Genomic DNA, 25575 nt, shown 5'->3' with positions numbered 1-25575 from the left:
GTTCTGTCTTCTATCAGCTGAAGGCCTGGTTAGTCAGCCCAGTGTGCTCTGGTTTAGATTAAAGGTGTCTGGCGAGAGCGTTCAGCACCAGCGGCCCACCAGTCAAACCGCTTTTAACAGGCTGTACAGTTGATTTGAAGCGGGGGGGTCCAAGTGAAGGACGCAGGTTTGATAAGAGGGAGAGAAAGTTGATTTTTCAAGGGCACAGAAGCAGATAGGAGTCCAAATTCAGGGCGTACAGTTGTGTTAGTGAGTGTTTGTACTTGTGTGTGTGTTTTTTTTTGTGAGACTTTGGAAGCAAACGCATGTGTTTACGTGAAGAGGTGCGTGTGTGTGTCAGAGCGAAGCCCTGCATGGCGTGTCACCTTGACAGCACAAAATCAGCATGAAATTCCCCAATCGTTCTCTGCTGAACTCTCATTAGCATAGTTAAGATATCTAACTGCGTCAGACATGAGACACACACACACAAACGCGCGCGCACACACACAGCCCTTACCCCCAGCTGTAAGCTGTCAGTTCCTCTTATCTGTACAACACACACACACACTCATAAACACGCACACACAAACACACACACATAAACTGCTCTTTTAGCTGGCATGCTGATGAGCGTCGCCTGCGTCTCTTGGCTGCCTGTCACCAGTCTGCCACCCATGAGCACCAATCAGATGTGATTGGCCTGACTGACAGGCCTCTCTTCATCACACTGACAGTTAACCCTGCTGTGTGTTCAGAGATGTTGGTAAAATGCCTCCAGAAAGTTGCCTTTCTTCCTTCTGTCTCCGTTTCTTTAATCTCGTATTTACCTTTTCTCATTGCCTGTTTTTACAGCTCCGCTTTGTCCATCTGTCTGCTGCCATGTTTTTCTTCTTCCTCGCTTTCAAGCGGCATCATAGCGAAACACTTTAACTGATCACAGCCCAGTAATCTCTCCTGTTAATTTGTCTCATCTATGTTACTGTGTGCCTCTGCTTATCCGGTTCTCCCGCTGCGCCAACAGTTGACGCATTCAGTTTTTTTCCCCCCCATACAGAAACCAAAGTTAATCTCCTAACTCAACAATGGTCGCTTGATACAAAGACTGATAGTCTATCGTTCAATAGACTTTATGGATAAAGTTTTGTTAGGAAAGAATGGGTAAACCAACAGTGACTTATAAGTACGAACTTTGATCTGTTCTTTTTTTAATCACCGAAGTGCTCTGATGTTATGAGAGCCTGATGACTTTCTTTTTAGGTCATTATCAGTAAGTGAGAATAATGTATTTAAGTGTGGCCGTGAGAAGCCAGTGATGAAGACGCATCAAGGTTAAGCTGCTTTACTCTAAAGCAGGAGCGTTAAACATAAGGTCCGGGGGCCTGAATCGGCCTGACGAGCACTTGAATCCGGCCTTTAAACTGTATTTTTTTAGTTTTTAAGATTTTCCTGTTGATAAAGACTGCCTACCCCCAGTGCAATTCACACTACACCAAAGTAATTGAATGACAGGAAAGCATTTGCTTTTCAGCCACTAGTGAGTCTACAGTAAATTAACAAAAACTTTATATTTTACAATTACAGGACAATCTGTGCAATCATGACTCTTTCTGTAATTTTACACATTTATCATGCAGTTCCACCTAAGATCAAACCTGGCTGTGTGTGACCCACGATGTAAAATGATTGTATTGAATGTATTGAACCTTCTATCATTGAGAGTAGTTTGAAAACAGGTTTATTATAAATAACTAACATTAAATAGAATTTACTGCCACATTATTGTTTCTAAAAGTAAAGCCAAGCTCTGATTTGAAGATGTCAGACTGTTCTCCCCTCATCGCAGTATGACTGGTAATTGTGATATGTTTTGGTTTCTGCTCTAACCACTAATCCTCTAAAGGGGGATCAGAGGTCAGGGTCGGCTCCAGAACAGTTGTCCTGGAGCTGCTAGAGATTCATTGCCTTGCCCAAGGACTCTTCACCAGGGCAAGCTCTCCCTCTCTCTCACAGGGCCATGAATGTAGTTATTCCTAGCTCACTACACCACCTCGCCGCCCTTGCTTGTCTGATCTGCTTTACAGTGTGTTAACACGGTGTGTGTTTTCTCTACCAGATCCTGTACCTGTGTTGGAGCTGGCTCAGCAGCTGCAGCTGAAGCTCCAGAGGATGCACGACATTGAGACAGAGAACACCAAACTTCGAGAGACACTGGAGGACTACAACAAAGAGTTTGCAGAGGTTAAAAACCAAGGTTAGAGACGGATGCGTGCACAGGCGCACATTATGGGATTTTCCCGACTTTGACAGAAGTAGATGTAGACCGTACAATTAAGTAGCTAATCACTTATCAAAATTTCACATTCTCGTGTTTTATGTTGACGCTTGTTTGTGGAAAAAAAAAAAAACCAGACACTAATGGCAGCGAGTCCAGATCTTCACTCCATGTCATTTCCTTTTCCCTACACTTCTGGTCTCTTTACACTTGTGCTATCCATCCCCCTTCCCAGCAGCCTAAACATAAACTTAAAAAAAATTAAATGAGAAGAGAACTTGTGTAACCTGGGTTTTAGTGAAAAGCTTTTGTAAAGCCAGGCGGCACGGTGGTTAGCACTGTTGCCGCACAGCAAGAAGGTCCTGAGTTCAATTCCACCATCAGGCCGGGGTCTTTCTGTGTGGAGTTTGCATGTTCTCCCCGTGTTTGCGTGGGTTCCCTCCGGGTACTCCGGCTTCCTCCCACCGTCCAAAGACATGCAGCTTGTGGGGATAGGTTAATTGGATAATCCAAATTGCCACTAGGAGTGAATGCGCGATTGAAAGTGAGTGCGAATGGTTGTCTGTCCCTGTGTGTTGGCCCTGCGACAGACTGGCGACCTGTCCCATGACAGCTGGGATAGGCTCCAGCGCCCCCCGCGACCCTGAAAAAGGATAAGCGGAAGCGAATGGATGGATGGATGGCTTTTGTAAAGCTGTTGTAGAGCGATTCTTTTTTTTTTTTTTCTACAAAAAAAGGATGTTAACTAAATTAAAAACAATATGTTCAGCTGGACCTACAGTGGACCAGTCATCCTGTCCTGGATTGCATCTAATTGCAGTAACAGGAGGGTCTGGGTGGAGCAGAATACGGACTCACTGAGTCACCTGCTGCAGATTTGCTATGGTAGTTGAAGTCTAGGAGAGACTTGTTGGAGTAGCAGCTAAAGTGATATCCAGGAGGGCCATTACAGCAACCCTGTAGATGGGAAGTGTTGGAGTACAGCTGGTTAGCAGCAAATGAACTTTGAAAATATAACTGAGGAGACTATCCAGCGAGTTGTTTTCTTTCTCTAATGGATTAAAAAAGAAAACATTGCTAAATTGAATCGGCGGATACACTTCGGTGGCCTTGTTGTCAAATCTGTGTGTGAAAAGTGTAGTGGAAAATTGTGTCCTGCTTGTGTGTGAAAATGTAGTTTTAGTTCATTAAAAAAAACGAGCAGTGTGTGAAGCAAGACGAACACAACATTTTCAGTTTCTGGACACATTTTCAGTTTAGCTTACAGCTCTCTCGAAAGTGGAAATGTCTTAAAGTTCAGGGGACTAAAGGTGAGAAAGTCTCTGCCTTGTTTGAGCAGCTTTACTTGAAATCTGTCCTCATCATTGCGGGTTTATACCCCTTTAACATACATTGAGATATGTGGAAAAAAAATCCTAAACACTAAAATGTCCACAGGTTTACATTTAAAAAGTTTCCCAAGAGGAGGAAAAAGACGTGACAGAGTTGGAGGAATTAAAAAAAAAAAATGCGATGATCTACATCCGCTTAAAGATGGAGAAACTGACAACAGCGGGGAGAGATGAGCGAGAAGCGGTAATAAAAAGTGGTGTAATTTCAGTGGAAAAGGAGGAGTGAGCGAGCGAACGGGGGAATGTTTTGGAATCCCCCTTTCCTCAGTGAGAGTTAATTGGAACAGCTCGATAGCGGCAGGGTTCCATTCTGCCATTGATTTTCCTGTTCCCTCATCCTTTATCCCTCCTTCCCGCCTCAATAGATGGGGGATATTTAAACCCCAAAACACACTGTGGAACTCCCACTCCTGTTAAACACACACGCGGATCCGCCCGCACACTCTCACTCACACACCACACACATTCACACACATACACACACACACAGAGTGCAGGGGCCATTGATCCCCGCAACCTAAATGTTTAAAGTTCAGTTAAGCAGTTAAGGGGTAAGAGGGCTCTGAGGGGACTCTCCTCTATTGATTATGTGTCAGAGCAGTGAGACTGGAGTTTAAATCACACGCACACACACACAAAGTGCTAAGAGCCCTCAGTCAAAGGTAGCGAGCAGCAATGCGTTATATCATTGTCTCACTCACTTATATCTTTCTCTGAGAAACGCACACACACACACACACACACACATAGGGAGGACTGTTTATTACTCCAGTTATGTGTTAGATTTATTTCAGGCTGCCCCATAGAGCGCTCAGCCGGCAGCAGGTTATGGGGTTTCAGTACTAATGCAGTCCTAATGAATGCAGCATATCTGCTCTTAGTGACGGTTGAATATTCTACGGCAGCCGTGGATTCAAAGATTAGACCGGAGCGATGGGGGCCAAGGTCTTCATCTGTGCTCACAGAGGAAGAATGCAGGATGTGAAATACTGCGTCTTAGGCAAAAGTCAAACACCTCGCTAAAAACATCGTCACTGCTATTTTCTATCAGATATATAGAAAAGCGCCATAGTTTGTTTTCTGCGTTTTCTATCTAGATCACCCACGTTTCTGACTTCTTTTCTCTCGGCGCTCGCCTCTTTGCTCTAATCTCTTCCACAGAGGTGACCATTAAGGCCTTGAAGGAGAAGATTCGCGAGTACGAGCAGTCTCTGAAGAATCAAGCCGAGAACCTGGCCCAAGAGAAGCAGCTCCAGCTACACAACGACTATGCAGAGAAGGAGAGGTAAAAGTTGCGCACGTTTACGTGCGGACGTGCGCTGCTGCGGCTGTGTTTAAAGTAATAACTTTTGCATTATTTTGCAGTTTGAATGCTTTGGGTCATTGTGCCCTCAGGCAGAACTGCTGATTCTTATCTTTGAATGATAGGTTTAAGATTTCAGACTTTATTTAGCAGGGCTCTCTGTTCACAGCTTACTAATTCCTCCTTAAGCAAATCTCCAAGGGCTCTTTTCTTTTCTTTTTTTTCCGTAGTTATCAGTCTAATCGACAAATTGTTGCTTATTGCTTTCCTCCTGCGCACGAATGTAGGAATGGAGATAACTTGCATAAAAGACAATGCCAGCATTTGTGTCATGTGGGCGCTTGCCAGTCTCGCTTTGATGGGAATCGACACCATCCACTCCCATTTTCTGTTTACCAAGATACTTTTCAGCCGTTGGGTTGGATATTTAGCTGCCACGGGCCTCTGCTGTGCCTGGAAATGTACAATAAGCAGAGAGCCCTACCAAATGCCTTTGATGACAAAAATATGCTTTTGATAAAGACTACTTTATTTCAATACAATGGGGTCTTTTTTTGATAAAGTGTGGCATGTTAAAGTGTGTAATTTGCAGGTGCACAGGAAGACGGGGGCAGTAATAAGCTCAAAAAATGCTTCCGGATGCTTTAGGGACATTTAAAAAAACCGCTTAGTCAGGCTAAAATGCTTTAATACTGCCGTTTTCCAGAAAAGGGCCAATTTGGCCTAAAGTATAATGGACTTGAGGCGGGAATATTGTTTCACGTAACAACTAACTCAGGCTCCTTTGCTTCTACATCGGATCCCAAAAACCAGTAACTAGTTTAAGTTATCTTGTGATCCCGTATTAACTTGGATAATGTGTGCTCTTATTTTGAAGTAATCAAATCAAATAAAAAAGAGATGTGCAGACATCTGAGTGATGAGGCTTCATGTGATTAGCCGCCGCGGCCTCGGGGCTTAAAGACGCAGCATATTTTCACCGAGGGAGAACAAGAGCTAAAAAAGCTCTGATGGATGCGTCAGACCTGAACGTTTTTTATCAGCAATGAAATGAAAGTTTGAGACCGACAGAATTAACAGATTAAATTCAGCGTGTCACAAACGCTCAGCCGCACAGTATGGAGTTCCTCTTCAAGCGTGTTAATATGCAGTTTTACTACTAAATCGCACTCTCACCATGCAGATTTAGTAATGATATACTGACTCCAAACAGTCTCCGCTGTAATTCTAAGCGAATGAGACCCGACGCACTGAACGCTATGGATTTTCTCCAAGCTACAAGCTGCTTGCAGTCTTTAAAACACCCTCTGATGAAAGTCCTCATTTCAAGTTGATGTATACAGTTTACTAATATGAAACGGACTTTACAAAGCACGTTTTCCTCCTGTCAGTCGTCTCGTTTGTTTGACGAAGCTGTATTAAAGCTCACTGTCTCTTTCAGACGTACAGTAGAAGATCAATTGTCCAACTGTATTTCCTGTACGTCAGTGTTTTATAGGCCCCTTCCTGTCTGCAGTGAGCTGACTTCCTGTGTCTGAGAGAGAAGGGGGGTGTGGGAGTAAATGGATGGCACCTCCGATGCATTTCATCCCGCAAGGAGTGAGCGAAGGGTAGAGAGAGTGAGGGAGATGAAAGGATGAAGTAGAGGGCAGAAAAATAGAGATGACAGGAGAGACAGATTGGCGGGGAAGGGGGGCATCAAAGAGTGCCATAAAGACCATCTTTGTGCTAGATTATTGATGTTTTTACACGCAGTGGCAATTTCTCAGCAGAGCCCAACTTTTTATATGCTAAGAATGAATCTATTTTATCCTTGTGGTTTCTGTCGCCCCCTCCCCCCTCTCCCTTAGTCAAGCCTTGCGCACTCTCTCTCTCTCTCTCCCCCCTGGGTGCAGTGTGCCCCAGTGGCCAGACATTCCTGCCTAATAGGGCTGCTTAATGAGGAGTGGGTTGTGTTGGGAGGATTTTAGGGTGGAAAACACTTCAGAAATGGTGGGAAAATAGAGAATAGTCGCAGTGGCCACAAAGTGCGAGCTCAGAATTTACTGACTCAGTATCTCTTGACTGACTGTGACTTTCTGCTACCTGGTCTCTTGTAGGAAACTCCAGGAGAGCCAGGACTCCATGTCCTCAAGGTTGGAGGAGGCCGAACAGAACGCCCGGTCCCTACAGACAGGTACCAGCCTACGCAGCTTGTACACACCTGGGGATTGTTTACCCACCTTTAGATAAAGTGCCCTTATCACTGAAAGTGTAGTTGGGCTGGCTATTAAGCCTTTGAAAACTTCTTAAAGGGGACTTATTATATTAATCTCCAGTTCCATATTTTTATCCCTGTACTTTTGTAGAGAGCTTTGTATGATTTAAAAGTTTAGCGTCATCTTTGTTTACCTTAAACCCGTGAAGCCCTGTATTCTGCTGTCCTGAAACAAGCTGTTTTAGCTGCCTTCCACCTCCCTTTAATCCAGCTTTCTTCAGACCGACAAATAGAAGGGTTGAAACATCAGGTGGGCGGAGCGTCTGTGCTCCCAGGCAAAGCTGCGTTCCCGAGATGACCTTATAAGGATATCCCCTCTCAGTGATATCACGCAGATCCCAAAGTAGAAAAAAAGAATATATTTAACCGGAGCTTTGGGCTCATAGGGGTTACATCCACATACGCCGGCTATATTACTTAAAACTTGTCATTTGTAACGTGATCATCCACCTTTGTGTGACAGAAAAAAGGAAATAATAATAGATTCCCTCTATTCCTCTATTCCTCTCTATTTCTCGATAAATATTCACCCATTGTGAAAATGAGTTGGAAAAAAAAAACAGCTGCTGGTGATTATTATGTTTAACACTCATAGTTAATCTGACACATCTGGAATAGGTGTCTGCGAGGCCTGGAGATCTAAGAAAATCTCAGCTGTCATCAGTGAGAAACAGAAATGCCAAAGTTTCTCGTGCGAAATAAGAGTTTAGTAGTAAGAAGCTGTCAAAGATAATGTTTTCACTCAAAAGTATCGCTCATGTCTGGATCTGCTTCTTCAGCTCACTTTGCACCAGGAAAACCCTTAACTGTCTCTCACCGTCTTTTGCAGCACTTGAAACAACTCAGGCCGAGCTCTTTGATTTGAAGACAAAGTATGACGAGGAATCCACAGCAAAGTACGTGCCTCACTGATCTATGTGTGTTTGCGGGTGACTTCTCCCCTCTGGCTCCTCCATACTCTCCTCCTGACATAATCATCCTGTTTAGTGAATCTCCTTGCATGGAAACTCCCCCTTCTCTCCCTAACAGCTGGATTTTCTCCCAAAACAGCCAGCAGCCTCCAAATCCCGGCATTACCCATGCACTGTAAATACTGAAAGGGATTGTAATGTATTCTGCAGCCAAACGAAAACATCAAAATAGTTTGTTTTGCGCGCGCGGTTTTGTTTAATCCATTAAGACCCGATATGTACGTATAAGTCTTATATAGGCGCCTGATGTCTTAATGGGGTAAAGAGCTTTCAGATTTCATCAGAGACTTGATAGAGAGGTGCCAGATTGAAAGCTACATATGTTTTCTAATAGGACCTGTAAGATGAGATGGCTTCAGTCGGGCTTTGGGCATCTATCATTATTGATCTTATAGTAGCGTTGAGGATGAGAACAGAAGCTTTTCCATGTCAGCACTCCGCACTGTGAAGTGGCACTTTATGACATTCACACTCCTCGTTCCCTCTGGGTTAGCAGCAGGACCCAGAACCTCGTGAGCACCAGAATCGCATACGCAAAGCTGAAAAATTACATTTCCGTTGGAGGCGGGGGATCACCCTACCTCGGCTGAAATATGAGCTCTTTTGGCTAAATCGAGGGACCGATAATAAAATGGTCAAGGGCATCCTGTGTTCATACACAAAGTACGGGAGAGTATCAACTTGGCTTTTAAGGCCACCATCGCCACCCCGTCCCATTTACCTTGCCCCAAACTCACTGTGCCTCTCCATTAACAGAGTTGTTAAATTGATTGGCTGTTAGAAACAAATCGATCCCACTTCTGTCTTCCTCACAATTTTTTTTCCCTCCCTGTTTTTTTCCTTTTTTCCCTCTTACCTCGCTCACTCGCACACTTTGTTGTTTGTCTCCTGCATTAGGTGTTTTTTTTAGTGTGAGAGGAAAGACCACAGGACGATATTGCACACGGTGTAATGGCACTAATCAATATGTTTCATAGTCTATCAGAAGGCCCTCACTGCTGTTTCTCTTTCCCCCCCGCCCCCTTTCCTGCACTTCTTCTTCTTCTTCTTTTTTTTCTTCCTACATTTCTTTACGCTTTCTTTTGGCGTCCTTGTCTCTTCGTTTTATGTCAGAAGAAAACACTTTTTGAAAAGACACTTATAGTAGGTCCCATTTGCTTACAGAAGCTAATAAACACATGCCCACTCACATATACACACAAACACGCACACACGTACAAGTATACGCTCACTCATTCGCTCACTCACTCGTGAGCCCGAGGCAGTCAGGGTCCTTGACTATGTGGCGTGCTGTGATCTGAAATTTTAATGCAACGCTTTAAAGCACACACAAACCCTCTCTAACCCCGCACCCTCCCAGTCCTTGGAGTCCTTCCCCCGTTTACTGCTTGGCTGAGCAAATCGCCAGTGTTTGGCTGAACACAACTTTTAACCCTTTAACTGCATACATTTTGGCACTTCGAAACACAAACGCATACATACATATCATGCGCTTCTCTCCTCACAAGCGCGCAGACACGTGCGGGCACACACACACACAAACGCGCGCACACGCACGCACTCGCGCTGAACTTTTCACTAAGGAGGACATTGCGTGACAAATCCCCCCCATCCTCTCGCTGCATTTGGGTAATCTGCCTTTTAAAATAAGCACTAACACACTCTCACAAACACCCGTGGACGTACACAAACGCACTCCCTGAGAATTTGGTCGATGTTTGCAGCGCCCGGAGAGTCTCAGCTTCAGCGGGAGGCGAGCTTGCAGATGTAGCGTGCCCCCCCTTTCTCTGTGTCGACGCTGTGAGGGTCTGGCTTGGCCGCATTTTACCCGTTTAGTCCCTGTTAAAGATTAATGATATATTGATCTCCAGCCCCACAGGATGCTTTGTGTGTGTGTGTGTGTGTGTGTGTGTGAGAGTGTGCGGAGGCTCCTCTGTATGTTTGCGCATAGCTTTATCTGCATGTAGGAGGCTTTGATAACATTTTGGTTAAAATCCGTTTAATTGCCGATAATTAGGCACCGGTCAATAGGGCTTTCTTTCCGGTGTCCATCCCAAGCACACAACAACACAAAATGGCGCACAACATGCACACAGACACGGTCTCACAGCTAGCTTCTTTTTAAGCCTCCTTGAAATCCCCAAGGTAACACGCTGTGAAAACGCAATGTGGAGAAAGCCAAGGAAAGAAAAGGAACGGAGTGATGAAAGCTGGAGGGCAAAAAGCGAGCCAGGGGCCGGAGGCTTCAGCGAGGAAGAGGGGATAAGAGTGCGATAGAGGAGGGAAATGAAAATCTAAATCAGGGGAATATCCTGCTGGCACCGAGGACAGAGGCCGAGGAAGAGAGGGCGAAAGATGAGAGAGGGGAGGTGGAAGGAAGAAAAAGATGAAAGGAGGGGGTGAAAAAAAGTGGAGGGCGATGGGAAGGCAACGGTTGAGGGGGGAAAGGATGGAGGCAGGCAGAGGGTGGAAAAGAAAAGGAGCGCTTGAGTGAGGAGCAAGAGAGAAGATGATAAGAGATGAAAAGGCCTGTCTGAGATGGAGGAAGTACAGTAGGGCCTCAGAGGCTCTGGGCTTGTTTCAGAAGTCCTGTAGTACTCACTGATGTCACTGGGTGCACCCAATGGCTTTCATGGTACAAAAGAGTGTGTTTGAGTGTGCGCTGATTGTGTGCGTTTTCCATTTTGGCTGTGTATCTACTCTATAGCTCCTCCCTGTGGCTGCTGTATGGTGTTTTATAGATAAGTTTGGGTGCTATAAAATCAGACTTTATCATCACGAAGGACCCACCCCCCTTTTACTCTCCAGTGTTTGATGAAGTCATTCCAGCGGGTGCATTGGCGGGCCACGGACAGTTCCTGCCCTGCCCAGCGACTGACTGACTGACTGACTGTATCAGGATATGCAGAAAATCCCTTCCCTGTGATCTGCTTTGGCCCTCAGCCTCTAGCTTTGCCTTTATAATTCCCAAATACAGCCAAATCCAAAGGTTATTTAAGAAGACTTTGTGCATCTGTACTTTGATTAAATGATCACATTTGGAGCAGGAGCGGTGGTGTATTTGGGTTGCATTACTACCCATAAACGCTCTCCATTACAAGCTTTTCTAGCTTGTTGGCTCTCTGACCTTAACATTTGTGTGCGCGGGTGCGCGATTTGAGTGCGCTTGCGGGTGCCGCACACTATAGCTTAAGACGGGATAAAAGCTGTTGAGGTAGTGTACTATTATGTTGCTTAAATACATACTAGATCCTTTTAACTGTTAGGGAAAGAATAAAAGCGGAGAGTGAAAAAGCTCTCCCACCCACATCTGATTCTTTTTGCTGCATCGCCTGTGGCACAATGTTGACCTAATATCAACTGTGTCTGTTTTGTTAAACACATTCAAATCAGTAGTACTCAAGCCTATGGGACATAACACTGTTTCTCATACTGTGACACACAAATACAAAAGCTGCGTGTGCTACTGGGTTCACTATCAAAAGATTGCAATAAAATCAAAAGGTCTTAATGGACGCGCAGTGCACATATGCGCCTCACGCCTTTCCACTCAGTGCCACTCGCGTATTCTTATCAGCGAGGAATGTCTTAAATAAACACGCACGCATTTATGCCGTGTCGTCGCATCGCGTTATAGACCATCGGTGAGGTCAGTATTTCCAAAGCCTCCTCGTGCTGGGAAACATATTCACGCATGCTGAAAACAAAAACAGAAAGGCAATTGTAGTTTAACTCGAAGGTTAAAGCCGTCGTTATGAAATATTAACATTCGCTGCGCTTCTGTATTCTTCAGTTCCCGCTCATTGTTCACAGAAAAGTGCCAGGTATCCACGTCTCTCACGATGGAGGGATTATTTAAAATATTTTTCCCAAAGTCCAATGAGAGGTGGTATTACGGGGATGTATTCTTGCTTTTTGACCTCTAGCAAGTGAGAGGTGAACCATGGCCTCCATCCAGACCATTAGTCAGACACAATCACACAGCTTCATAGCAGATTAGTCTGCTGTATTAGGACTTAGAGCTCTATTAATGTAATCCCTCTGTTTTAGTGTGGCCTGGGTTTAGGGGCTTACATGTGCACACCCACACTCATAGACACACACACATTTAAATACATGTATGCACGCACATATACAAGCTGTTTGGGTTATGGAGTTCACAATCAATGGATTAAGGTGAAATTTAGACAGTAGCTTAATGGACACCGTACTGGGATGCTCTAAATGTGTGCACCTCTCTTTCTGGGAGTCGTCTTCATTCATTTATCCATATTTGTTTTTTTTATGTATCCTCTGTGCATTTATCTGAAGTAACAACACATGTTTTTCTGTCTCTTAGGGCTGATGAGATTGAGATCTTGATGACAGACCTGGAAAGAGCCAATCAGGTAGCCCGCTCGGTTTATTACTGAATAGTATTTTTTTTGTTTTGTTTAAGTGCAACACTGTCCAAGTTGTCTTCACAAGTTTCATTGTTAAATTGTAGACAAAACAAATGCTGGCTGAAATTGTTGTGGAGGCAAACATGAGGTAAACCGATTTAAAACAATTTAGTTTTGTGATATTTTGTATTTTAGCTTCCTCTAAACAAATGTGACACGACCAAACCACCAACACGTTTTTTATTGTGCTAACACACATCCACTATGTGTCATTTATTTTATTGTGGACCCGTTTAACCCTTTAAAGCCGGTCGGAGCGGGCATGCTCTGTTTTGCGTAACTATTTTTAAATCCCGGTAGCTCTGCAACCACGTAAGCTAGCGCAATAATGTTTTTTGCATATGAAACCGGAGGAGTTGTACTTACATCTTATGCCATCAGCTTGTCCTATGCAAAAACTGCATAAAAAGCACTTGCAGCAACAAAAACATAATATTCCAGAAACACGCTTTGCCGATCCGATCAGCTGTTCATAACACTTCCTACGTTGGAATAGACGTCAGCACGAACTATCGCATGTCCGCCATGACCTGTCCGAAACCGGAAGTGACGTCATTTTTGCGGAAATGTAGTTTTTTACCATCAGGGCCTCATGAGCCTATACTGGTGTTTTTAAAAGTTATGTTTGACTTTATGACTTTCTGTGTCGTTTCTGGGATGCTTAGGACTCATATTGCACTGCTGGAAATAGTTTATTTTGATGCATATGCTGCTTTTTTGCAAATTTGCATTATAATATTTATTTTCGTTTTTCATGCAGTGTATAAAAATTGGTGTATTTCAAAAATAAAACTATGAAGACACTCAAAATAAATTTCCTGTGGTGGGAAACTATTTTGTGCAACTTTTTTTGTATTTACAGTTTTGAGGGATAAGCCTCTTAAATTTCTCTAACTAGAAATATATGTTAAAAAAACAAAAACGATTTAAAAATTTTTTTGTAGTTTATTGCACTTTTTTGCAATTCATGTAATTACTATGCACTTAATGCAGACATATTAATAAAATCTGGGCTGTAATGGTTGTATTGATGTATAGCAACTTGAAATGCTCCCAAAAATGGCTCCACAGCATGTAAACATATAATATAAGCTCTGGCGGACTTGGTTCTATGGTAGGTCTTAAAGGGTTAAAAAAAAAAAAAGGAAAAAAAAAAGAAGAAACTTTGTCAACAGAAAAATAGTTGATAGGGACTTTCTGTCCTTTAATTGTTTATCTCTTACTTTGGTTTAGTATCAATGGCAATGGGGGACGTAAAAGCTGTAAAACCGATGAAAATACAGTTAAAAGTTTAAATGGGCCAGATTGGAGTCTTTGCCGGGCTGATTGTGGCACCCGAGCCTTGTGTTTGACACCCCTCCATGTTAATTGCAGTGAGGTTTAGCGTTCATTGTGTGGATGCCCTCAAAGGGCATCCACACTATTGAGTTCCTGTTTCTCTTTATTCTTCATTATTCCTCTAGTTGCTTCCGTACGTTTTTTGCCGATTAACTACTCCCTCAGTTTTCAGCCGATTTTCTCCATTCAAACTTTAACAAATTCTGCTCTTTCTGCTATTGCCGGCTATGACTTTTGGTGCTCATAACTTCTATACTTTTTGAGATATTGAATTTTTTTTTGCAATATTTTTTGCCCATTTCTGCCATATTATCAGTGGCCTCACTGATTTTCCTCGCTGGGCTGAGCTGTGTTTTAGCTCAGTGAGATGAGCATCCGTTCTCAGACTGGGAGGCCCGGGTTCAAATCCCGCTTATGGCAACATTCCTTTCAGTTAACAGTTAAACTTTTTTAAATCTTTTCAGCAGAAATTTTGCTTTTTCACCTCTTTTCAGCAGGATTTTAAATTTTTTCACCACTTTTCAGCACAAATCCCAGCTTTTTCAGCTGTTTTCAGCAAAAACCTCTTTTCAGCACAATTCTGCTCATTCACCTCTTTTCAGCAGAATTTTCAGAATTTTCAGCCCAAATTCTGCTGATTCACCTCTTTTCAGCAAAGTTTTCAGCCTTTTCACCTCTTATCAGCACAATTCTCAGCCGCTTCTGCTCATTTCAGCAAAATTGTCAGTCTCTCCACCTCTTCTTTGTGAGAATGACTTTGGCTCAGTGAGATGAATAGCCGCCTTGAGACCATGAGGGCCAGGTTCGAATCCTGCTCAGGGCAGTTTTTTTTCACCACTTTTCAGCAAAAATTTCTCCGTCTTTACCCCTTTCAGTAGAATTTTTTGCTTTTCACCACTTTTCAACAAAATTTTCTGCTTCTTCGCCTGTTTTCAGCAGAATTTTCAGTTTCTTCATCGCCATGCAACTTTTTGCAACTTTTCAACAGCTTTTTTCAGCAGACATCTTCAGCGTTAAGGCATCCACACAGCATTTTCGCAGGAAATGCAATTTTTTCTAGTTTTAATTGAATTCAATGAATCGCATACAAAGTCCTGCACGGCCAGGCTCCTGCTTTTTATTTTGAGTGTTTTGTGACGACAGTCGATCTCTGATTAACCGTTTACTTTAAATTGAGTCTTTGAGGTTTTGGCAGCTGAACTTTGGATTCCTTATTGTCTCCGAAATCCTTCAGAAATCTGTGGTTTGTTTTAAATGTCTGCTAAACGGGTTAACTTTTTCTTAAATACTTGCACTTTATTTTTACGATATTGGTCACACAAATGTTTTTATTGTCGGTGTGTTTAAGACCATATGCTTGGAAGTGTGTAAGTCGGGGCATTGAAACATATTTGTGTGGTTTTATCCAATATGTGAAGCACTTTGCTGTATAAATATTATTTATAATAAGGTGTTATAATAAGTACACTTGCACAGTGTGCTTTGCTTTGATTAACGTCACAGTGGGCATAATTGTTTGGATATTATTTAGTTTTTTAAAGAAACTGTTCTTTAATCTTCATAAAGAGCATGTGGGCCTGTTGCTGAGAGAATCTCAGAAAAGTGGTTTTGGTCTTTTTTTTCTTCTTTTTTTTTTATTGTGCGTTTGTTGACATGAAAAATAGACCTTAAAAATACCGAAATATTCCTGTTTATTGAGAATCCATGAGATGTGGCTTGCTTATCACTGCGAGGGTTGCTGTTTCTTTTGCTTGTTTATTACACACCTACTAAACCCATCCAGCTGAAATAAGCCCCCCGGTCTGCCCTCTGCCCTCATGTTGTAAATATTCCTGTGGTATCTGTTAATGTCATTGTTGTTAACTTTCATTATTAGCCCAAGAGTATGATTTGTGGTTAAAGGGGTAGCATAGGCATGTAATGTTAATATTAGCCTAAAGGTTAACGCTCCGACTATAATGCCGCACACACAAACACACACTCTATTCACACTTCTGATTTGAGGTTTACAGAGGATGACAGCATGGCCTCCAGCTCAGTCACAGACTTTTTATATGCTTTTATAAGAAGAAAATGGAAAACAGGATTTTCTTTTGCAACTAGCAGTCCAGCTCCCACCCAGTCAATAACAGCTCTCAATATGGTTGCAATTAGGAACACTGTGGAATCGGCTCCCTGTAACTCCTAATGATGGCAAGTTGGCCTGCGTTGTAGATGATTCCCTACTGGAGCACAGCACTTTAGCAGTAAACACCAGGCAGCGGGTGTCATCTCAATGCTCAGGAATGACTTGAGATTTTAAATTAAGGAAATGTTCGCTCTTGGTTGTCATTCTAAATTTGTACATCGCATTTCCAGCCCCCTCCACTCTGAAGTATATCATTGTTTACGCTGAAAGGGGCTGAATCGCTTTCCAAATAAAAAGTGCAGTTGACTGATAGAAGATTGTGTACTGAAAAACGTGTTCAGTTTGATTGCTAGTGTTGTGCATTCAGTATTGTACTCCTCTCCTTCACAGACGTCTTCGCTGTCAATGAGCAGCGGTCAGCGATTTGACAGATTTTAAACAGAGTAAAAGGGGAGGGGTTTTGCATATGAACAAAAACTTTTATTCCCGCTTTCTTGGGCTCACTATTCCCATTTTGTCTGTCTCGAAGGATGTGTTAAATAGCTCTTTAATTTTTTCTCCAGGGCTAGTGGAAAAAATGAGACAGGTTGAGTAGGGAAAAGCGTGTACATTAAAATTAACACTGAACTCACACAGAACTGATCTGCGTTAAACTTTAGATTAATAGTGTTTTAACTGTAGGAACCTGCGACACGGGATTTTCCTTGAATGTTTCTCCTTTTCTTTTTCTTTCCAGCGAGCAGAAGCAGCTCAGAGAGAGGCAGAGTCAGTCAGAGAGCAGCTGTCCTTGAGCAACCAATCCCAGCAGCTCAGCAGCCCGGCCAAGGCTGACCCAAACACGGTAACACGTTTCACTCATTCACTAGATTGATAGGCTAAAGATCAGCTTGGCCTTTTTATGCTACACTGACAGACTGATTAATGGCTCAGTCACACTAGAGTAAAAATAGGGTGGCAACCTCTTTGCCAGTAGGAAAAATAGGCGGTTGCTCAGTGATTTCAATAAATCTTTTGCAAGTCGTTGCTGGAACAAACTGATCATCCAAAGGCTGAGCATGCAACACCATCGGCCTTTAGCAGACCACTTTTGATCGCAAGGCGACTGCACAGATCCCCTCGTGGGAGGCAGCCTGTCTCCAAACACGCACAGTCCAGCTCGGACCGACTGCCATCACTCTGACAGATTGGTGAAGGTTTGCAAATAATTGCCATTTAATTTTTAAACACAGACAGATTGATTGCAATGTGTTGGCAGTCTGAGCGAACGTGTGCCAATAAATGCAACTCAGCTGCCCGTCTCTTTGCAGTCGGGAGCTTGGCTCAAGCGGTTGCCTGCTTCTGGTTATATTTCTGTATATATGTTAGGTTGTGCACATCATCATTTTTAAATCACCGTCCTGCAGCAACTACATCGTTATTTGTGGAGGAATATTTACATTTCTGTTACAAATCCACGAGGTTCTGACTGAATTCTGATTAGGAGTAGATAATGTGAGTTTCGTTGTATGTAGATGCCAATAGATTTGCCACAGTTGATCACCATTATCATAAATCAACCCATTCAGTTACACACTGATCACAGCAAGAGTCGTTTTGCCTTTTTATTACCATCTTAATGCAAGTTGCTTTAAAGATGGCAACTGACTGCGAGTGGTGGCAGACCAGATTGCTAGTTCACGGCATTTGGTCACAGTAATTATTGCCGTGCCCTGGTCTCCCTAGTGACCGTAGCTTTAAGCCTCGCTTTATGGATAGGCTTTAGTCACTGGTATTAAAGGTCAGATGCTGAAGTAACCAGTTAAGCTTCCTTAAGAAGTAAGATGTGATTGGTATATGGATTATCTGATTTATTGGATTTAGCCAATAGATTGCAGACATGGGACTTGGTTAGTGTACAACTACTACTGTTCCGCCAAAGTTATCTACTTTCCTTTGGTGTGAGGTGATTGTGATTGATTGCATCATCTGTGACTATGAATCTGAAGAAGTAAGCCTTTCGACAAGATAATCAATATTGATCAGCTTTGTTTGACACAAAACATCCACTGATGATATTATTAATTTGATAGAACTTGAGACTATATGCGGCTGGAGACTCACTCGATTAAACTGCCTCACTTTTTGGACTTTAGGAACAGTCGGAAGAGGTGGCGTCCCATTCGAATCTGGAGGCGGAGCTCAGGGCCAAAGAAAGAGAGACTGCCCAGCTGGTGGAAGATGTGCAGAGACTGCAGGCCAGCCTGACCAAACTCCGAGAGACCACCAGCTCCCAGATCTCACAGCTGGAACAGCAGCTTAGCAGCAAATCCGAAGTTCTGAAGGTACCAACACAACAAACATCTGATTTTTGTTGGAAGCCACTTAAACTTTTCATTTATAATAGTAATACTTACGTAGCTTGTCTTTTTCCCGTTTGCTTAACCATATTCACCAGTTTACACCCTTCGTTGTGTAGAGTTAAGTAAATAATAGAAACGCAGGATCTACTGAGATCCACGGGTCGATTTGTATTATTGTTTTAATTGTCTCTGTTGCATCTTTGCAATGTGTAGGAGCTGGAGGAGAAGCTGCAGAAGCAAGCCGACTATGAGGAGGTGAAGAAGGAGTTGAGGTGAGGAGTGAACGCAGGCATTTGTGTGCTGTACAGATCTGTTTACTGCACGTGTCTGATGTCTTTAGACACGTGCAGTAAACAGAAGATGTGTCTCTTCATTTAATGTGGGTAACTCAATTGGGTGCCCTTATGTAGGCGAAGCCTTTGTGTTTGTAGTTCTGTATCGTCAGTCTCGCTCTTTGTCATTAAAAAGAAAGACATGTGTTTGTGTATATTTGGCGGTTTTCTCATGCTTGCTTTTTTTCCTCTCTCCTTTCTCAGTATCCTCAAGGCTATGGAGTTCGGAGCATCCGACTCTGTGCAGGTAAGACTAAGCAGCAGACTGTAGACTTGAGGTTGCAGCCACTAAGTTATTGACAAAGCAAAAATTGCACAACTAGATCAGTATGTCTGTGAAGGTTCTCAGTCATCCAGGTCATCGTAGTCAAAGCAGCTTGCAAGCTTTCTTTGCAAGCTCCTTTGACAACTAGATCAGTAAACATGACCATCTGAGAGGAGAGGCTGGGAGGTGTCAAACGCTTTAATTTTCCCCTCTGTTCCTGATCTCCTTTCTGCCAGGACTCATCCAAACCCCTGGAGGTTCTGTTACTGGAGAGGAACCGAAGTCTTCAATCGGAGAGCGCCGCTTTGCGCATCGCCAACACCGAGCTGAGCGGTAAGTCTTATGTTGCTGTAAGGACCGGGTTCATCGACACCGGACAAACTGCTTTCACAAAACAAAACAAAACGAGAGAAGGTCAAGGGAGATTACGAGGCTTTAGCTGCAGTTCAAGTCATCAGGGAAGTGCATACAATCTCGTGTGCATTTAGATGGTCTTTCTCTGAGAATACTTAACTCGTAATGTTTGCGGAATTATTTGCACCACAGCAGCCCACATGTACAGGTTCATTGGTCGGAAAAAAAAATTGTAAAAGTCATGCAAAACTTTCTCATGGTTTGGAAATGTTGCTGGTGTAGTCCTGCTCTTCGTGGAAGGGAGGAAAAGGCATGTTTGGTGTTTTGTAAATACCCCAGCAGGAGGTCAACCTGAACGTTAACGGAGCCGCATCACACAAGAACGAGGACAACGTGCAATGCCCCTGACATTAGGACTCTTGCCCTCTGCAACAGTGTTTATGGGTTTGAAATGTCATGGCTTTAGGCATGAATAGCTGAATAGCTTTGAATTGATTAACATTCACAGTGAGAGGAGCTTACTGTCTTACTCAATCATGTTAAGTCTCAATGGTTATGCATTAGAATAATATTTCTCCCAGCGATTATTATCAAGATGGGTTCTGGTAGTTACAAGTCTGAGAAAATCTATTTTTTGTCTGTGTAGAAAAAATGTATTCAGCAGAAGTCTTTAGGAGACAAGCAGCCCGAGGGCCTTTGTTTTGAGTCAGCAGAGCTGTGCAGTCTGTCTTTTGGTGACATGCGTCTTTTTTCTGTTAAGCCAAACTAATTTCAGAAGTTTTTTTTTATTATTTATTTATGTTTTTTCACCTGGATGTATTTTTCTGGACTAAAAACTATGTTACTACACCTACAATGGAATAAATCGGTGTGTAAGGACACACCGCAGCAGCATGGAAGAGGACTTGGTGTATTGGCTATCTAAGGACATCATCTTGCTCTGTCCAGTTACTTCTGCTTTGCCTGCAACAGAGAGAGAGGGAAAAAGAGACCGAGCCCTGGGCCAAGCTAATCTGCCTAAGTGGCACAGTGTCAATTGTTTTGTTTGTCCTTTTTTTTTTCCCTCCAGGCTGTGGCTTACAAGAAAGGTTGAAATCACAAATGCATGGGCACTTGCCTGGGGGGGGGTTGGCAAAAAAGGAAAACAAGAGTTCACTAATTTGAAAAAGACTTGATTAAGACGACTTTCAACGTTTGTTATTTTATTTTTTCCTCTCTCGTTTTGGAACCCCTTTTTTGTTGACTCCCCCCATAATGCATGGTGTGTCTGACCTTTCTTGTAGGGTCAGCCGGGCGAAAAGGGACAGAAGAGTCCACAACGAAGGAGGAGACCGCGCCAAGCGACCCCTCTTCCTCGCCCCCTCCTCCCCCTCCCTCTCTTCCGTCCTCCTCACAGCGCCCCCTGTCTCGCACTCACACGGACCCTCTCAACACTGCCACCACCACCACCACCAGCAGCAGCAGCAACAGCAGTGAAACGCTCCCTTTCGCTCCTACGGGCATTGGACAGGACTTCTACTCCCCCGTCTTCCCTCTGGTGGGTGGTAAGATGGCTTTGAACTCCTTGATTCAGCGGCAGCTGCTCCAGACCTTCTACTCAAAAGCCTTGCAGGAGTCCTCTGGAATCCCCAGTGGGGCTCTACTGTTCACCCCCTTCACGCCAACCCTCAGCTCCATCCCTACCTCCACCCCCGGCTCAGGGTCTGCTGCCATCCCTCTGGCAGCCAGCAGCCCCCAGCCACCTCCAGCCAGCCCCGACATGGCTCCTGTTAACGGGAGCAGTACAGCTGGCAGCGCCCCCTCCCCATCACCAAGCCACTCCGACGCTAACACAGGAAGTGTTTTGGACGGGGAGGACATGGACACGGCGGAGATTGCTCGGCAAGTGAAAGAGCAGCTGATCAAGCACAACATCGGTCAGCGTGTGTTCGGTCATTATGTGCTGGGACTGTCCCAGGGATCAGTCAGCGAGATCTTGGCCAGACCAAAGCCGTGGAACAAGCTAACCATCAGGGGGAAGGAGCCGTTCCACAAGATGAGGCAGTTCCTCGCCGATGAGCAGAACATCCTCGCTCTGCGCAGCATCCAGGGACGGCAGAGAGGTGAGTCTGCGTTCCTGTATTGTTGTCTGTGCGCGGGGGAGTGTGTGCGTCTTGCATGTTGTGTGTATGTGTGTAAAGCCCTGCACAGAGCAATTGATTAGCTTGTCAATATGGACTAGCTTTTTTATTTTTCTTTCTCTTTCCTAACTCCCATTCTGTGCCACACCTGTGTTTTTTGAATGAGCTCCTAGTCACGCACTGATCCCAAGAGCCTCTCCTAGCTATCGTGGTCAATACAGAAACCTTTCACACATCAATAGTATTGATCGGTGGGAACTAAGGGAAAGGCAGGGCTACTGTTAACTACGGGTAGATTCGATTAGCCTGGGCTTGCCTTTCTTAACGCATCAAGACATCGCTGATTGAAGTTGGTCTCAGAGGTACATAAAAAAATATAACACAATTTACCAGCGAGTCATAGATGGTCCATGTTGGTGTTCCCATGTTTGATAGCTGCCACTAGGCCGTCTCTGTGGTGGCGTTATTATTACTGTTGGAGGTAGAAGTTGGAATCCTACTTGGGCCACAGATGGTTAAGACAATGCATTTATGATACTATATAATGTGCATTGGAAGGAACAGACACTTATTATGTTTGCAGAGCATTGTAAGGCACCATTTAGTCTAGCTGTAAAAGGCAAAGAAACACACAAGTGCTGTAACATAGTGTGTGGTATATTGTTTTTAACAGAGGGCTCAGGCCAGCCCCAGCTTAGCCGAGTGTTTCAGGACGCTCCGAAGCGGAGAACCCTCTCCGATACAGCTTCACACACAGGTCTGTCCCCTTCACACACGGAGATTCGAGCACGTTCTGTCTGTGTGGCATGTTTGTGTTGGGATGTATCTGTGTTGTGTGTGCCTACGTCGCCATATATTAATTGCGGGCAGGCATCCAGATATAAATGTGCCTTGAAGGTAACCGCACAGTTTCAGTGACTTGCGTCAAAGGAAAAGCCAGCATGTGTATTTAGGGATTTTATTGGTAGTTGTTATTCTGCGGGGAGTATTTACTATACGAACCCTGCAGCACGTGTGCATGTGCAAGCTCTAAAGGGACCTGAGGAATTATGACAATCCCTCCAGTGTAGTTGCGTTGAAGCTCAGTGGTGGGAATGTTGTTCTTTGTGCTGTGCTATGGTGTAATTCTTCCATCGGCGTCTGCTCTTTATCTGTTCTGTTAGTATTCCCAGCGTTTTAATCTGACGAGGTATTCCGTCTCCTCCCATTCCCTCATCCTCTCTTTCCAGGTAACATCACCGCTCGTGTGCGCACCCCAGAGGCAGGTTCTGATGAAGCTATCAAGTCCATACTGGAGCAGGCCAAAAGAGAGCTGCAGGTGCAGAAAGCTGGTAAGTTGGAGTTATTTATTTAATTTCCCCCCTCGTCTTCTCCGGGGCATTTAAGGTGCCCATGATGGCTGTGTCTGTAATGAAGGCTGTTTTTCTCCTCTCTAGACTTGTCTCATGCTCAGCCGTCCTATGCAGGACTGAAAGGGGGAGGTGGAATAGGAAGTGGAGGGGGGAGCGGATCAGACGAAGCTATCCGCTCCATCCTAGAACAAGCTCGCAGGGAGATGGAAGCCCAACAGGCCGCACTGGAGCCCATCCTTAAAGCCTCATCTTCCTCTTCGTCATCAGTTTCACTATCACACAGGGACATCCTGAGCTCATCTCTTACCGCCCCGCTCCCCCCTTACAACCCCCTGGCCCTTTCCCTCAAGAAACCTCCCAGCTCCCTCTTGTCCTCGCCCTCATCCCCGTCTCCAATTCTGGACTTTAGCTCCAGCGTGAAGAGAGAGGGCCGCAGCTCTTCGGGGGTCGACATGTCCGCTGACGGAGCTCTCAGGATGGGTCGGAGCTCAGAGGGACTGTCCCGCTCCGGAAGTGCCGGAGGAGCAGGTTACTGGAGAGAGCAGTGGTGGAGCAACATGCAGACGGATCCGCGAAGGACCATGTCCAGCCAGATAGGAGAAGAGAACCACAACCAGGAGGACTCTAAAGAGGTGAGGTTTAGGGGCAGTTCCAGAGTTTTATGGCTTTGCTTTGACTGTCCATTGGTTGCACGTCTGAAGTCTTCTCCCTCCGCGCGGTTTAGGGTATCCTGACCGACAGTCTGTCTCGGCACAAACCGTGGAACAAGTTGAACCAGAGGAGCAGAGAGGCGTACCTCCGCATGCAGCCTTGGCTCAACGGAGACCAGGGGCAAAACGCACACATCCAGCAAACTCAGAACCAAGGTAAACAAATCACATGCAAATACACACACGGACACACACCATATATTACGCTGGAACGCTACTCTGAAAGCCTGATTAGAGCTAGTGGCTAGTTGTTACTGTCACTCTGTCACTCACCCCACCCGCCCTCCTCCTCATCCCCCTCGTCCTTCTTGCTTCCATCCCACCCACCGTCTCCCCCCTCCCGCTCACTTCTCCTCCCACTATCCCCCTCCTCCCCCACATCCCCAGTGCTGCGGCAGTGTCAGCCAGCAAGCTGCTGGTTTGTCATGTCATAGACAAGTTAGTGTTGCAGCGCCAGATGGCAGCTCTGCATGTGTGTGTCTGCGCGCGTGTGCGCGCGTGCGTACATGCACGTGTGTGTCTCTTTTTCTCTCTGGGGGTGTAAACAGCAGCTAATGTACACTGACAGCTCCTCATGACTGCTCTCTTCCAGCCTGCTGAGCGGCACAGCGGCACTACACAGACAGAGACAGGGAGATGAAGGAATAGGAGGAGGAAGCCAAAAAGGCTTCAAACTGAAAACTTAAGCACCTTTGCTGTTTGTTCAACAGGAGTTAAATTAGTCGATGTAATTTGACCGAAGTCCCTCCTGAACCCAGCAGGGAGAGGAGATGAAACTAGTGTCGCCTCGCCTAGTTACACGTCGCCTAACCTGCGCGATCTTTCTCATTCTGTGTGTCGTGCTCGAGCAGAGGGTACTCCCAAGACATCGGCAAGCTGCAGCCCCGCTCCAGAGTCCCCCCTCAGTTCAGCTGAGGAATCTGTCAATGGTCTCACTGGGGACCCACTTGCGTCGCAGTCCTCCAGTCTCAAACCTCCGTCTGAGGATCCTTCAGGTGGGGAGTCTCAGCCGGGCACCCCGCTGCCTCTACCAGGTCACTCGGGTCTGAGCATCCAGGAGATGGTTGCAATGTCTCCTGAGCTCGATACCTATGCCATCACCAAGAAGGTTAAGGAGGTGCTAACCGACAATAACCTGGGTAAGACCTTTTTTTTTGTTTGTTTTTTGCTCTTACGCTCAATTGTGGTGTTGTACTTTTCTGTGTAGTTTAACCGGTTCCATTTTTCTTTCTCCAAACCAGGTCAGCGTCTGTTTGGGGAGACTATCCTGGGTCTGACTCAGGGTTCTGTCTCAGACCTGCTGGCCAGGCCTAAACCCTGGCACAAGCTGAGCCTGAAGGGCAGGGAGCCCTTTGTCCGCATGCAGCTCTGGCTCCAGGACCCACACAGCGTGGAGAAACTTATGGACATGAAACGCCTGGAGAAGAAAGGTGTGTGTGTGTGTAACAAAAAGCTCAATGAGTAGAAATAGATGCATACTCTACATACAGCACAGCATGCTGTCAGAAATAATAATCGAAAGGCTCAGAAAAACGTTCATGTTTTGTGCTTAAGCATGCATTTATTTGAGAAATATGCTCACAAAAAACAAAGCAAAAAAAAACCCCAACAACACACAAGCAGCAGCCTTTGAATTACACATGCACATCTGCACACAATATCCTTTGTGCAGGACAGCAGAGCATGTTGTGCAGATCACAGTCATCTTGGTGTGATGTCAGTACCAATCAGGACTGCAGACATCACGTACTGTATTCAATGTGACAGCTAGGCGACTGCCGGGGGCCTGCTTACTCACAGTCATCAGCACTACTCTTCATCATCGTCATCAACATAATAATCATCAGTGTCTATAAGCTCGTATTTTTATCATTTATTAGCCCATTGCCCGCTCCATCACTCCATCATCCTGCACTCTTTTCTGTCAGGAGGATACGTTTAGGAATCAAACACCCCCAATAGGCCTGCTTCATAACCCTCCCCCTCCTCCACCGCTGCCTCACAGTGACCCCGCACTGC

At 44.7% G+C, this 25575-nt stretch overlaps 1 protein-coding gene across 4 annotated transcripts in view; it reads left to right on the top strand.

The window, feature by feature from the left end:
* cux1a (cut-like homeobox 1a) overlaps positions 1–25575 on the top strand; it is a 56540-nt gene that overhangs the window by 26274 nt on the left and 4691 nt on the right. For 3 of the 4 annotated variants that reach the window (XM_085131136.1, XM_085131138.1, XM_085131139.1), the window contains 17 exons: positions 2096–2233; positions 4807–4930; positions 7048–7124; positions 8035–8101; positions 12516–12564; positions 16821–16925; positions 18217–18405; positions 18637–18695; positions 18960–19002; positions 19257–19353; positions 20658–21476; positions 22168–22251; positions 22724–22825; positions 22931–23478; positions 23571–23712; positions 24408–24695; positions 24798–24986. In XM_085131136.1, coding sequence (XP_084987262.1) covers positions 2096–2233; positions 4807–4930; positions 7048–7124; positions 8035–8101; positions 12516–12564; positions 16821–16925; positions 18217–18405; positions 18637–18695; positions 18960–19002; positions 19257–19353; positions 20658–21476; positions 22168–22251; positions 22724–22825; positions 22931–23478; positions 23571–23712; positions 24408–24695; positions 24798–24986 — 3120 coding nt within the window. The remainder of the gene's footprint in view (positions 1–2095; positions 2234–4806; positions 4931–7047; positions 7125–8034; positions 8102–12515; positions 12565–16820; positions 16926–18216; positions 18406–18636; positions 18696–18959; positions 19003–19256; positions 19354–20657; positions 21477–22167; positions 22252–22723; positions 22826–22930; positions 23479–23570; positions 23713–24407; positions 24696–24797; positions 24987–25575) is intronic. The other variant, XM_085131137.1, reaches the window with a different exon arrangement.

Source organism: Neolamprologus multifasciatus, chromosome 14 (assembly GCF_963576455.1).
Source record: "Neolamprologus multifasciatus chromosome 14, fNeoMul1.2, whole genome shotgun sequence".
In the NCBI taxonomy this organism is placed as follows: domain Eukaryota; kingdom Metazoa; phylum Chordata; class Actinopteri; order Cichliformes; family Cichlidae; genus Neolamprologus; species Neolamprologus multifasciatus.
The sequence above is the reverse complement of the archived record's forward strand: the minus strand, read 5'-3'. Positions and strand labels throughout refer to the sequence as shown.